The following is a 10,610-nucleotide window of genomic DNA, read 5'->3' as shown; positions in this document are numbered from 1 at the left end:
ATGGCTGATTGCGGTTTTCCCACAATCTGGTACGTATGGCACATTTTACAAAACTGTACCACGTCCTTGGAAAGACCTGACAAGTAAAAATGTTGACGTATAGGTGATTTGGTCTTCCAGATCCCCACATGTCCCGCTATAGGAATTTCATGCGCTATCCTTAATAGTTCCTGGCGATACTTTGGCGGTACCACTATCTGATGAACAACCATCCATTCTTCGTCCAAAGGCTTTCTTCAAAGACAGGAAACAAGATGAATTGACACAGTGAACTTCACAAGGTCTTTTATGAAATTGCTGGAAAGCGAGCTGGGTTAGAACAAAGAAAATTACAGCACAGGAACAGGCCCTTCGGCCCGCCAAGCCTGCGCCGATCCAGATCCTCTATCTAAACATGTCGCCTATTTTCTAAGGGTCTGTATCTCTTTGCTTCCTGCCCATTCATGTATCTGTCTAGATACATCTTAAAAGACGCTATCGTGCCCGCGTCTACCACCTCCGCTGGCAACGCGTTCCAGGCACCCACCACCCTCTGCGTAAAGAACTTTCCACGCATATCCCCCCTAAACTTTTCCCCTCTCACTTTGAACTCGTGACCCCTAGTAACTGAATCCCCCACTCTGGGAAAAAGCTTCTTGCTATCCAACCTGTCTATAGCTCTCATGATTTTGTACACCTCAATCAGGTCCCCCCTCAACCTCCGTCTTTCTAATGAAAATAATCCTAATCTGCTCAACCTCTCTTCATAGCTAGGGCCCTCCATACCAGGCAACATCCTGGTGAACCTCCTCTGCACCCTCTCCAAAGCATCCACATCCTTTTGGTAATGTGGCGACCAGAACTGCACGCAGTATTCCAAATGTGGCCGAACCAAAGTCTTATACAACTGTAACATGACCTGCCAACTCTTGTACTCAATACCCCGTCCGATGAAGGAAAGCATGCCGTATGCCTTCTTGACCACTCTATTGACCTGCGTTGCCACCTTCAGGGAACAATGGACCTGAACGCCCAAATCTCTCTGTACATCAATTTTCCCCAGGACTTTTCTATTTACTGTATAATTCACTCTTGAATTGGATCTTCCAAAATGCATCACCTCGCATTTGCCCTGATTGAACTCCATCTGCCATTTCTCTGCCCAACTCTCCAATCTATTTAAATTCTGCTGTATTCTCTGACAGTCCCCTTCACTATCTGCTACTCCACCAATCTTAGTGTCGTCTGCAAACTTGCTAATCAGACCACCTATACTTTCCTCCAAATCATTTATGTATATCACAAACAACAGTGGTCCCAGCACGGATCCCTGTGGAACACTACTGGTCACACATCTCCATTTTGAGAAACTCCCTTCCACTGCTACTCTCTGTCTCCTGTTGCCCAGCCAGTTCTTTATCCATCTAGCTAGTACACCCTGGACCCCATGCGACTTCACTTTCTCCATCAGCCTACCATGGGGAACCTTATCAAACGCCTTACTGAAGTCCATGTATATGACATCTACAGCCCTTCCCTCATCAATCAACTTTGTCACTTCCTCAAAGAATTCTATTAAGTTGGTAAGACATGACCTTCCCTGCACAAAACCATGTTGCCTATCACTGATAAGCCCATTTTCTTCCAAATGGGAATAGATCCTATCCCTCAGTATCTTCTCCAGCAGCGTCCCTACCACTGACGTCAGGCTCACTGGTCTATAATTACCTGGATTTTCCCTGCTACCCTTCTTAAACAAGGGGACAACATTAGCAATTCTCCAGTCCTCCGGGACCTCACCCGTGTTTAAGGATGCTGCAAAGATATCTGTTAAGGCCCCAGCTATTTCCTCTCTCACTTCCCTCAGTAACCTGGGATAGATCCCATCCGGACCTGGGGACTTGTCCACCTTAATGCCTTTTAGAATACCCAACACTTCCTCCCTCCTTATGCCGACTTGACCTAGAGTAATCAAACATCTGTCCCTAACCTCAACATCCGTCATGTCCCTCTCCTCGGTGAATACCAATGCAAAGTACTCATTTAAAATCTCACCCATTTTCTCTGACTCCACGCATAACTTGTAGTCTTCTCTCCTTTTTTGGGAATTCTCCAGCAGACTTGACTTTATTAGCCACTCACTCCAGAAGGTAATACACACACTGACGCACTGAAAAGCTTGTGAGTTTTCTGCCCATCCCAGGTGCACTCTGCTGCTCCTGGGCCTGTCCAATCAAGGGATGCTTGTCACTTCTCTGCCCCTGGTACCAGGGTTTCTGTTCTAACTTTAACTTGAGTCATGTGTCAACCAGTAACATTGTTGTCAATCCAGTTCCTTGAGTGTCCCCTTGATGGCTCTCTTTAAAAAGAAAACTGGTCCAACCTTTACTCAGTTTAACTATAAATTCCTTAAAAAAATATCCTTAACAAAAGAGAATCATTTTCATAACAGGAGGGAATTCCAGAATAGGGTTTGTGGGCTGAAGGTATTGCTGCCAATGGTGAGAGGAAGGGGAGATGCAGAAGAGAAGGTTGGAGTGAGAAGAATGGAGAATTTGGGGGTTTGTGGCTCTGGATATATTTTATCAGATATAAGATAACTAAGTATCAAGGCAAAAAGGGTAGGTATCATAATCAACCAAAGGCAACTAAATCTGCTATAAGATTGACTAAATGAGCAATGGAAAAGAAGATAATGGATAGGTGTACTGGTGAGATCAAGACCTTTTTCATATATGTTTGGAATCAGAGTCATTAACGACTTTATCGGGATTTTGCGGCACTGCATAGCAGATTTAGTTGGAATTCCAAGATATGGCTGAGGTTTTTAATGGCTATTTTGTATCAGTCCTCACGAATGAAAATGACACTGAATTACCAATATTGCAACACAGAGTTGATGCAAAAACTGAACATGTAGAAGTAGATGCAGAAGCAGTCCTCATTCGAATTAGGATTCTTAAAGCAAATCTGGCTTCTAGCCCTGATGGCATTCATTCTTAAGTGCTAAATGAGATGGTGGCTGTGTTATGTAAAACTCTGGCTCGTGTATTTCCCAGTTCGCTGAAGACTTGGATTGTTACCATGGTCTAGATAGGGGCCCATTTGTGCCTATGTTTTTTTAAAAGTCAAAACTGGGAAACTATTGGCCCATTAGTTTGATTTCAGTTATAAGCAGCTAGCTGAAGGGATTATTAGTGATGCATTATAGGTACTGATATCTCAGCTTCCATAGTGAGCGGCTCATCCCCTTCAAGAATCCTGACAGCACCTACAGACTGTACTGGAAACATCTGCTCGCCAAGATCTCCATTCCTAATAATCACATGTTGCAATTAACCCTATGCTCTTTGTGGAGGAAGCAGCAGGCAAGCATGCGGAGAGATTGAGATCTGTTTCCAGGTGAAAACACGTTGTTGTTTGACTTGCTAATCCTGGGGATGGGTCCCGATGGGCACACTTGTTCTCTCTTCCTGGATTACCCCCAGGAACAAAGTAAGATCATTGCTCAAATCAGTGATTCACCTAAACCTCCAGAAAAGTGTATAAACATGACCCTGCCCTTGCTGAATGCTGTGAGCTGTGGTGAGAGTAAAGCTTCTTCATTAAATGACATTCTAGAAGGCCACAAAGAAAAGCCACTGCCCATATCAAGCCACTGAAGGGCGAGGTACATTGGTTTATTGATGAGGGTGCAGTGAGCAAGTTGACTATTAATATAATAAAAGTAAAATACTGCAGATGCTGGAAATCTGAAATAAAAACAAAAAATGCTGGAAATACCCAGCAGGTCTGGCAGCATCTGTGGAGAGAGAAGCAGAGTTAACGTTTCAGATCAATGGCCTTTCATCAGAACTTCTGATGAAGGGTCACTGACCTGAAATGTTAACTCTGCTTCTCTCTCCACAGATGCTGCCAGATCTGTTGAGTATTTCCAGCACTTTTTTGTTTTTATAAGCTGACTATTAAGGTGGACTGAACACTGCTCTAGACCTGTCTTAGAAATGCACAAGGACTTGTAGGAATATGAAACTCTCCTGAGGCACACAAGCCAATATCTATTGTACATTGATCCCAGCCACATCCAGTCATGAATGGTGGTGGACAATTAAACAATTAACAGGAGGAGGAGGCTCCACAAATATCCCCATCCTCAACGTTGGGGAAACCCAGCACAACAGTGCAAAAGACAAAGCTGAAGCATTTGCACCCATCTTCAGCCAGAAATGCCGTGTGGATAATCCATCTCGGCCTCCTCGTGAGGTCCCCAGCATCACAGATGCCAGTCTTCAGCCAAGCCGATTCACTCCACGTGATATCAAGAAAGAACTGAAGTCACTCGATACTGCAAAGGCTATGGGCCCTGACAACATTCCAGCAATAGTACTGTAGAGTTGAGCTCCAGAACTAGTCACGCCCCTAGACAAGTTGTTCCAGTGCAGCTACAACACTGGCATCTACCTGGCAAAATGGAAAATTGCCCACATATGCCCTGTGCACAAAAAGCAGGACAAATCCAACCCAGGCAATTACTGCCTGTCAGCCTACTCTCAGTCATCAGCAAAATGATGGAAGGAGTTGTCAACAGTGCTATCAAGCGGCATTTGCTCAGCAATAACCTGCTCACTGACGTTCAGTTTGGGTTCAGCCAGGTCCACTCAGCACCTGACCTCATTACAGCCTTGGTCCAAACATGGACAAAAGAACTGAACTCCAGAGGTGAGGTGAGGTGAGAGTAACTGCCCTTGACATCAACGCAGCATTTGACCGAGTATGGCATCAAGGAGCCCTAGCAAAACTGGAATCAATGGGAATGAGGGGGGAAACTCTCCGCTGGTTGGAATCATACCTAACACAAAGGAAATACTGCAGATGCTGGAAATCTGAAATAAAAACAAAAAAATGCTGGAAATACCCAGCAGGTCTGGCAGCATCTGTGGAGAGAGAAGCAGAGTTAACGTTTCAGATCAATGGCCTTTCATCAGAACTTCTGATGAAGGGTCACTGACCTGAAATATTAACTCTGCTTCTCTCTCCACAGATGCTGCCAGATCTGTTGAGCAGCTAGGGTTGAGAAGGGTTGTGGTTATTGGCGGTCAATCATCTCAGTCCCAGGACATTACTGCAAGAGTTCCTCAGGGTAGTGTCCTAGGCCCAACCACCTTCAGCTATTTCATCAATGACCTTCCCTCCATCATAAGGTCAGAAGTGGGGACGTTTGCTGATGATTGCACAATGTTCAACACCATTCGTGACTCCTCCAATACCGAAACCATCAGTGTCTATACGCAGCGAGAACTGGACAAAATCCAGTCTCGGACTGATAAGTGGCAAGTAACATTCACGCCACACAAGTGCCAGGCAATGACCATCTCAAACAAGAGAGAATCTAACCATCTCCCCTTGACAGTCAATGGCATTACAATCACTGAATCCCCCACTATCAACATCCTGGGGGGGTTACCATTGACCAGAAATTAAACTGGAACAGCCACATAAATGCTGTGGCGACAAGAGCAGGTCAGAGGCTGAGATTTCTGTGGCGAGTAACTCACCTCATGACTCCCCAGTGCCTGTCTACCATCTACAAGGGACAAGTCAGGAATGTGATGGAATACTCCCCACTTGCCTGGATGGATGCAGCTCCAACAACACTCAAGAAGCTCAACACCATCCAGGACAAAGCGACCCGCTTGATTGGCCACCTTCAACATTCATTCCCTTCACCACTGACAGCAGTGTGTACCATCTACATGATGCATTGCAACAACTCACCAAGGCTCCTTGGACAGCACCTTCCTGCTTAGGAGCAGCTACTGCGTGTCCTTGATAAGTATGTACCTGTGAGGCAGGGAGGAAGTTGTCGAGCGAGGGAGCTGTGGTTTACTAAAGAAGTTGAAGCGCTTGTCAAGAGGAAGAAGAAGGCTTATGTTAGGATGAGACGTGAAGGCTCAGTTAGGGCACTTGAGAGTTACAAGCTAGCCAGGAAGGATCTAAAGGGAGAGCTAAGAAGAGCAAGGAGAGGACACGAGAAGTCATTGGCGGATAGGATCAAGGAAAACCCTAAGGCTTTCTATAGGTATATTAGGAATAAAAGAATGACTAGAGTTAGATTAGGGCCAATCAAGGATAGTAGTGGGAAGTTGTGTGTGGAATCAGAGGAGATAGGGGAAGCGTTAAATGAATATTTTTCGTCAGTATTTACAGTAGAGAAAGAAAATGTTGTCGAGGAGAATACTGAGATTCAGACTACTAGGCTAGATGGGATTGAGGTTCACAAGGAGGAGGTGTTAGCAATTTTGGAAAGTGTGAAAATAGATAAGTCCCCTGGGCCAGATGGGATTTATCCTAGGATTCTCTGGGAAGCCAGGGAGGAGATTGCAGAGCCTTTGTCCTTGATCTTTATGTCGTCATTATCGACAGGAATAATGCCGGAAGACTGGAGGATAGCAAATGTTGTCCCCTTGTTCAAGAAGGGGAGTAGAGACAGCCCTGGTAATTATAGAGCTGTGAGCCTTACTTCGGTTGTGGGTAAAATGTTGGAAAAGGTTATAAGAGATAGGATTTATAATCATCTTGAAAAGAATAAGTTCATTAGCGATAGTCAGCACGGTTTTGTGAAGGGTAGGTCGTGCCTCACAAACCTTATTGAGTTTTTCGAGAAGGTGACCAAACAGGTGGATGAGGGTAAAGCAGTGGATGTGGTGTATATGGATTTCAGTAAGGCATTTGATAAGGTTCCCCATGGTAGGCTATTGCAGAAAATATGGAAGTATGGGGTTGAAGGTGATTTAGAGCTTTGGATCAGAAATTGGCTAGCTGAAAGAAGACAGAGGGTGGTGGTTGATGGCAAATGTTCATCCTGGAGTTTAGTTACTAGTGGTGTACTGCAAGGATCTGTTTTGGGGCCACTGCTGTTTGTCATTTTTATAAATGACCTGGAAGAGGGTGTAAAAAGGTAGGTTAGTAAATTTGTGGATGACACGAAGGTCGGTGGAGTTGTGGATAGTGCCGAAGGATGTTGTAGGGTTCAGAGGGACATAGATAGGCTGCAGAGCTGGGCTGAGAGATGGCAAATGGAGTTTAATGCGGAAAAGTGCGAGGTGATTCACTTTGGAAGGAAACAAAGAGTAATCGTCAACGGATGTTTTTGCGAATAGAAGGCGGTTTCCAGTAGTGTTTCACATGACTCAGTGTTGGATCCCTTGCTGTTTGTGGTATATATTAGTTTGAACATAAATGTGGGAGGCATGATAGGGAAATTTGCAGGTGACACATAAATTGGCCATGTAGTTGATAGTGAAGAGGATATCTGTAGACTCTGGAATTATATCAATGGTTTGGTTGAGTGGGCAGAGTAGTGACAAAAGGAATTAAATCCAGAGAAGTGTGAAGTAATGCATTTGGGAGGAAAACAAAGTGAGGGAATACACAATAAACAGGAGAGTATTGAGAGGGATAGAAGAAGAGATGCCTGTCCACAGGCATATGGAATGCTTTCCTTTATGGGCCAAGATATAGAATACAAAAGCAGGAATATAATGCTGGAACCTGCGGCCTCTACCATCTAGCAGGACAAGGGCAGCAGATGCATGGGAACACCACCACCAGCAAGTTCCCCTCCAAGCCACACACCATCCTAACTTGGAACTATATTACCGTTCCTTCACTGTCACTGGGTCAAAATCCTGGAACTCCCTTCCTAATAGAACTGTGGGTGTTCCTACCCCACAGAGACTGCAGCGGTTCAAGAAGGCAGCTTACCACCACCTTCTCAAGGGCAATTAGGGATGGGCAATATATGATGGCCTAGCCAGTGATGCCCACTTCCCATGAACGAATAAAAAACAAAACTGTATAAAATGCTGGTTAAGCCACAGCTGGAGTGCTGCGTACAGTTCTGGTCACCACATTATAGGTAGGACATAATTGTACAGAGAGTACAGACATTTATAAGAATGTTGCCAGGGCTTGAAAATGGCAGCTATGAGGAAAGATTGGATAGGCTAGGGTTGTTTTCCTTAAAACAGAGGAGACTGAGGGGTGACTTAATAGAGGTGTACAAAATTATGAGGGGCTTAGATAGAGTAGACAGGAAAGACCTGTTTCCCTTAGCGGAGAGGTCAATTAACAGGGGACACAGATTTAAGGTGATTGGTAGAAGGATTAGAGGGGACATGAGGAAAAAGTTTTTTCACTCAGGGTGTCTGGAATTCACTGTCTGGATCAGTGATGGAGGCAGAAACTCTCAACTCATTTAAAAGGTACCTGGACCTGCACCTAAAGTGCTGTAACCTGCAATGCTACGGACCGGGTACTCGAAGGTGGGATTAGACTGGGCACTAGTTTTTTCAGCCGGCGCAGCGACGATGGGCTGAATGACCTTTTTCTGTGCTGTAACTTTTCTATGGTTCCAAAAAGTGTATAACTGGTATTGCCTAATATTGTGAATGGAAATGCTTGGAGGTTTTCCTGGGAAATATCCTGCTCCTTGTTTGAAACATTGTAACAAAATCTATATCAGTCTTCTCAGTGGAGGACATTAATAACATGCCAGTAATTGACAAAGAGACGAATGTAGGTGAGGACCTGGGAACAATCATTATTACGGAAGAGGTAGTGTTGGGCAAGCTAATGGAGCTAAGGGTTGATAAGTCTCCTGGCCCTGATGGAATGCATCCCAGGGTTCTAAAAGAGATGGCGGGAGAAATAGCAGGTGCACTGACGGTAATTTTCCAAAATTCGCTGGACTCTGGGGTAGTCCCAGCAGATTGGAAAACAGCAGATGTGACGCCACTGTTTAAAAAGGGAGGTAGACAAAAGATGGGGAATTATAGACCGGTTAGCTTAACCTCTGTAGTGGGGAAGATGCTTGAGTCTATTATCAAGGAAGAAATAGCAGGGCATCTCGATAGAAATTGTCCCGTTGGGCAGACGCAGCATGGGTTCATGAAGGGCAGGTCATGCTTGACAAATCTTTTGGAATTCTATGATGTCATTACGAGCAAGGTGGACAATGGGGACCCAGTGGATGTGGTGTACCTAGATTTCCAAAAGGCCATCGACAAGGTGCCGCACAAGAGGCTGCTGCATAAGATAAGGATGCATGGCGTCAAGGGTAGAGGATTGGTTGACGAACAGGAAGCAGAGAGTGGGGATAAATGAGTGCTGTTCTGGTTGGCAATCAGTCACTAGTGGTGTGCCTCAGGGATCGGTGTTGGGACCGCAATTATTTACAATTTATATAGATGATTTGGAGTTGGGGACCACGTGTAGGGTGTCAAAGTTTGCAGATGACACTAAGATGAGTGGCAGAGCAAAGTGTGCAGATGACTGTGAAACTTTGCAGAGGAACATAGATACATTGAGTGAGTGGGCAAAGGTCTGGCAGATGGAATACAATGTTAGTAAATGTGAAGTCATTCATTTCGGTAGGAGTAACAGGAAAAAGGATTATTACTTGAATGGTAAAAAGTTGCAGCATGCTGCTATGCAGAGGGACCTAGGTGTCCTTGTGCATGAATCGCAGAAGGTTGGTCTGCAGGTACAGCAAGTAATTAGGAAGGCAAATGGAATTTTGTCCTTCATTGCTAAAGGGATTGAGTTTAAAAGCAGAGAGGTTATGTTGCAGCTGTATAAGGTACTGGTGAGGCTGCACCTGGAGTACTGTGTGCAGTTTTGGTCTCCTCACTTGAGAAAGGATATACTGGCACTGGAGAGGGTGCAGAGGAGGTTCACTAGGTTGATTCCGGAGTTGAGGGGGTTGGTTTATGAGGAGAGACTGAGTAGATTGGGATTATATTCATTGGAGTTCAGAAGAATGAGGGGGGATCTTATAGAAACATATGAAGGGAATAGATAAGATACAAGTAGAGAGGATGTTTCCACTGGCAGGTGAAGCTAGGACAAGAGGGCATAGCCTCAAGATTAGAGGGAGCAGATTTAGGACTGAATTAAGAAGGAACTTCTTCACCCAGAGGATTGTTAATCTATGGAATTCCTTGCCCAGTGAAGTAGTTGACACTTCTTCAGTAAACGTCTTTAAAGCTAAGGTAAATATCTTTTTGAACAATAAAGGAATTAAGGGATACTGTGGGAGCGCGGGTAAGTGGACCTGAGTCCACAAAAAGATCAGCCATGATCTTATTGAATGGCGGAGCAGGCTCGAGGGGCCGGACGGCCTACTCCTGCTCCTAGTTCTTATGATCTATACATTGTCTCAGTTCATATAAGTGATTTTCAACGATAAGGCCATTCGGGCCAAAAGATACAACAAGAGCGAGGTAAACCCACTTATTGGCAGCCAATCGCTATGAAGAAATGTAACTTTATTCCCCTGTCTCTCGCTGTTCAAAAGAAATCGCCATTTATTTCAAGGAGTGTTTGCATCAAGACTTCAGTCCTCGCTTGCCGCAAATAAAACCTCAGTATGTGCTTTTGGTAATAATCTTTCGGACAATGCCCCTAGACACTCTCTCCGAGCACTGGAAAATGCTGTTATTTCTTGCCCATTGCGGTGTATATTAGAATGGCGCTGTGATTGTGCTACACTCTAACACACACAAACAGCTCCTTTCAAATCCAACAAGCGCACGTTATCGGCCGTCTCCACGTAGCCTGCGTGCTGGCTT

At 44.8% G+C, this 10,610-nt stretch overlaps 1 protein-coding gene across 1 annotated transcript; it reads left to right on the top strand.

The window, feature by feature from the left end:
* LOC137368792 (6-phosphogluconolactonase-like) lies at positions 1–5,047 on the top strand. Its single transcript, XM_068028997.1, is given in 6 exon segments — positions 1–29; positions 3,206–3,303; positions 3,306–3,369; positions 3,371–3,624; positions 3,627–3,706; positions 5,021–5,047. Coding segments are annotated over 6 exon segments (552 nt in total).
* The last annotated feature ends 5,563 nt before the right edge of the window (positions 5,048–10,610 follow it).

Source organism: Heterodontus francisci, chromosome 4 (genome assembly GCF_036365525.1).
Source record: "Heterodontus francisci isolate sHetFra1 chromosome 4, sHetFra1.hap1, whole genome shotgun sequence".
Lineage (NCBI taxonomy): Eukaryota > Metazoa > Chordata > Chondrichthyes > Heterodontiformes > Heterodontidae > Heterodontus > Heterodontus francisci.
Note: the sequence above shows the minus strand (reverse complement) of the source record. Positions and strands in the feature narration are given on the sequence as shown.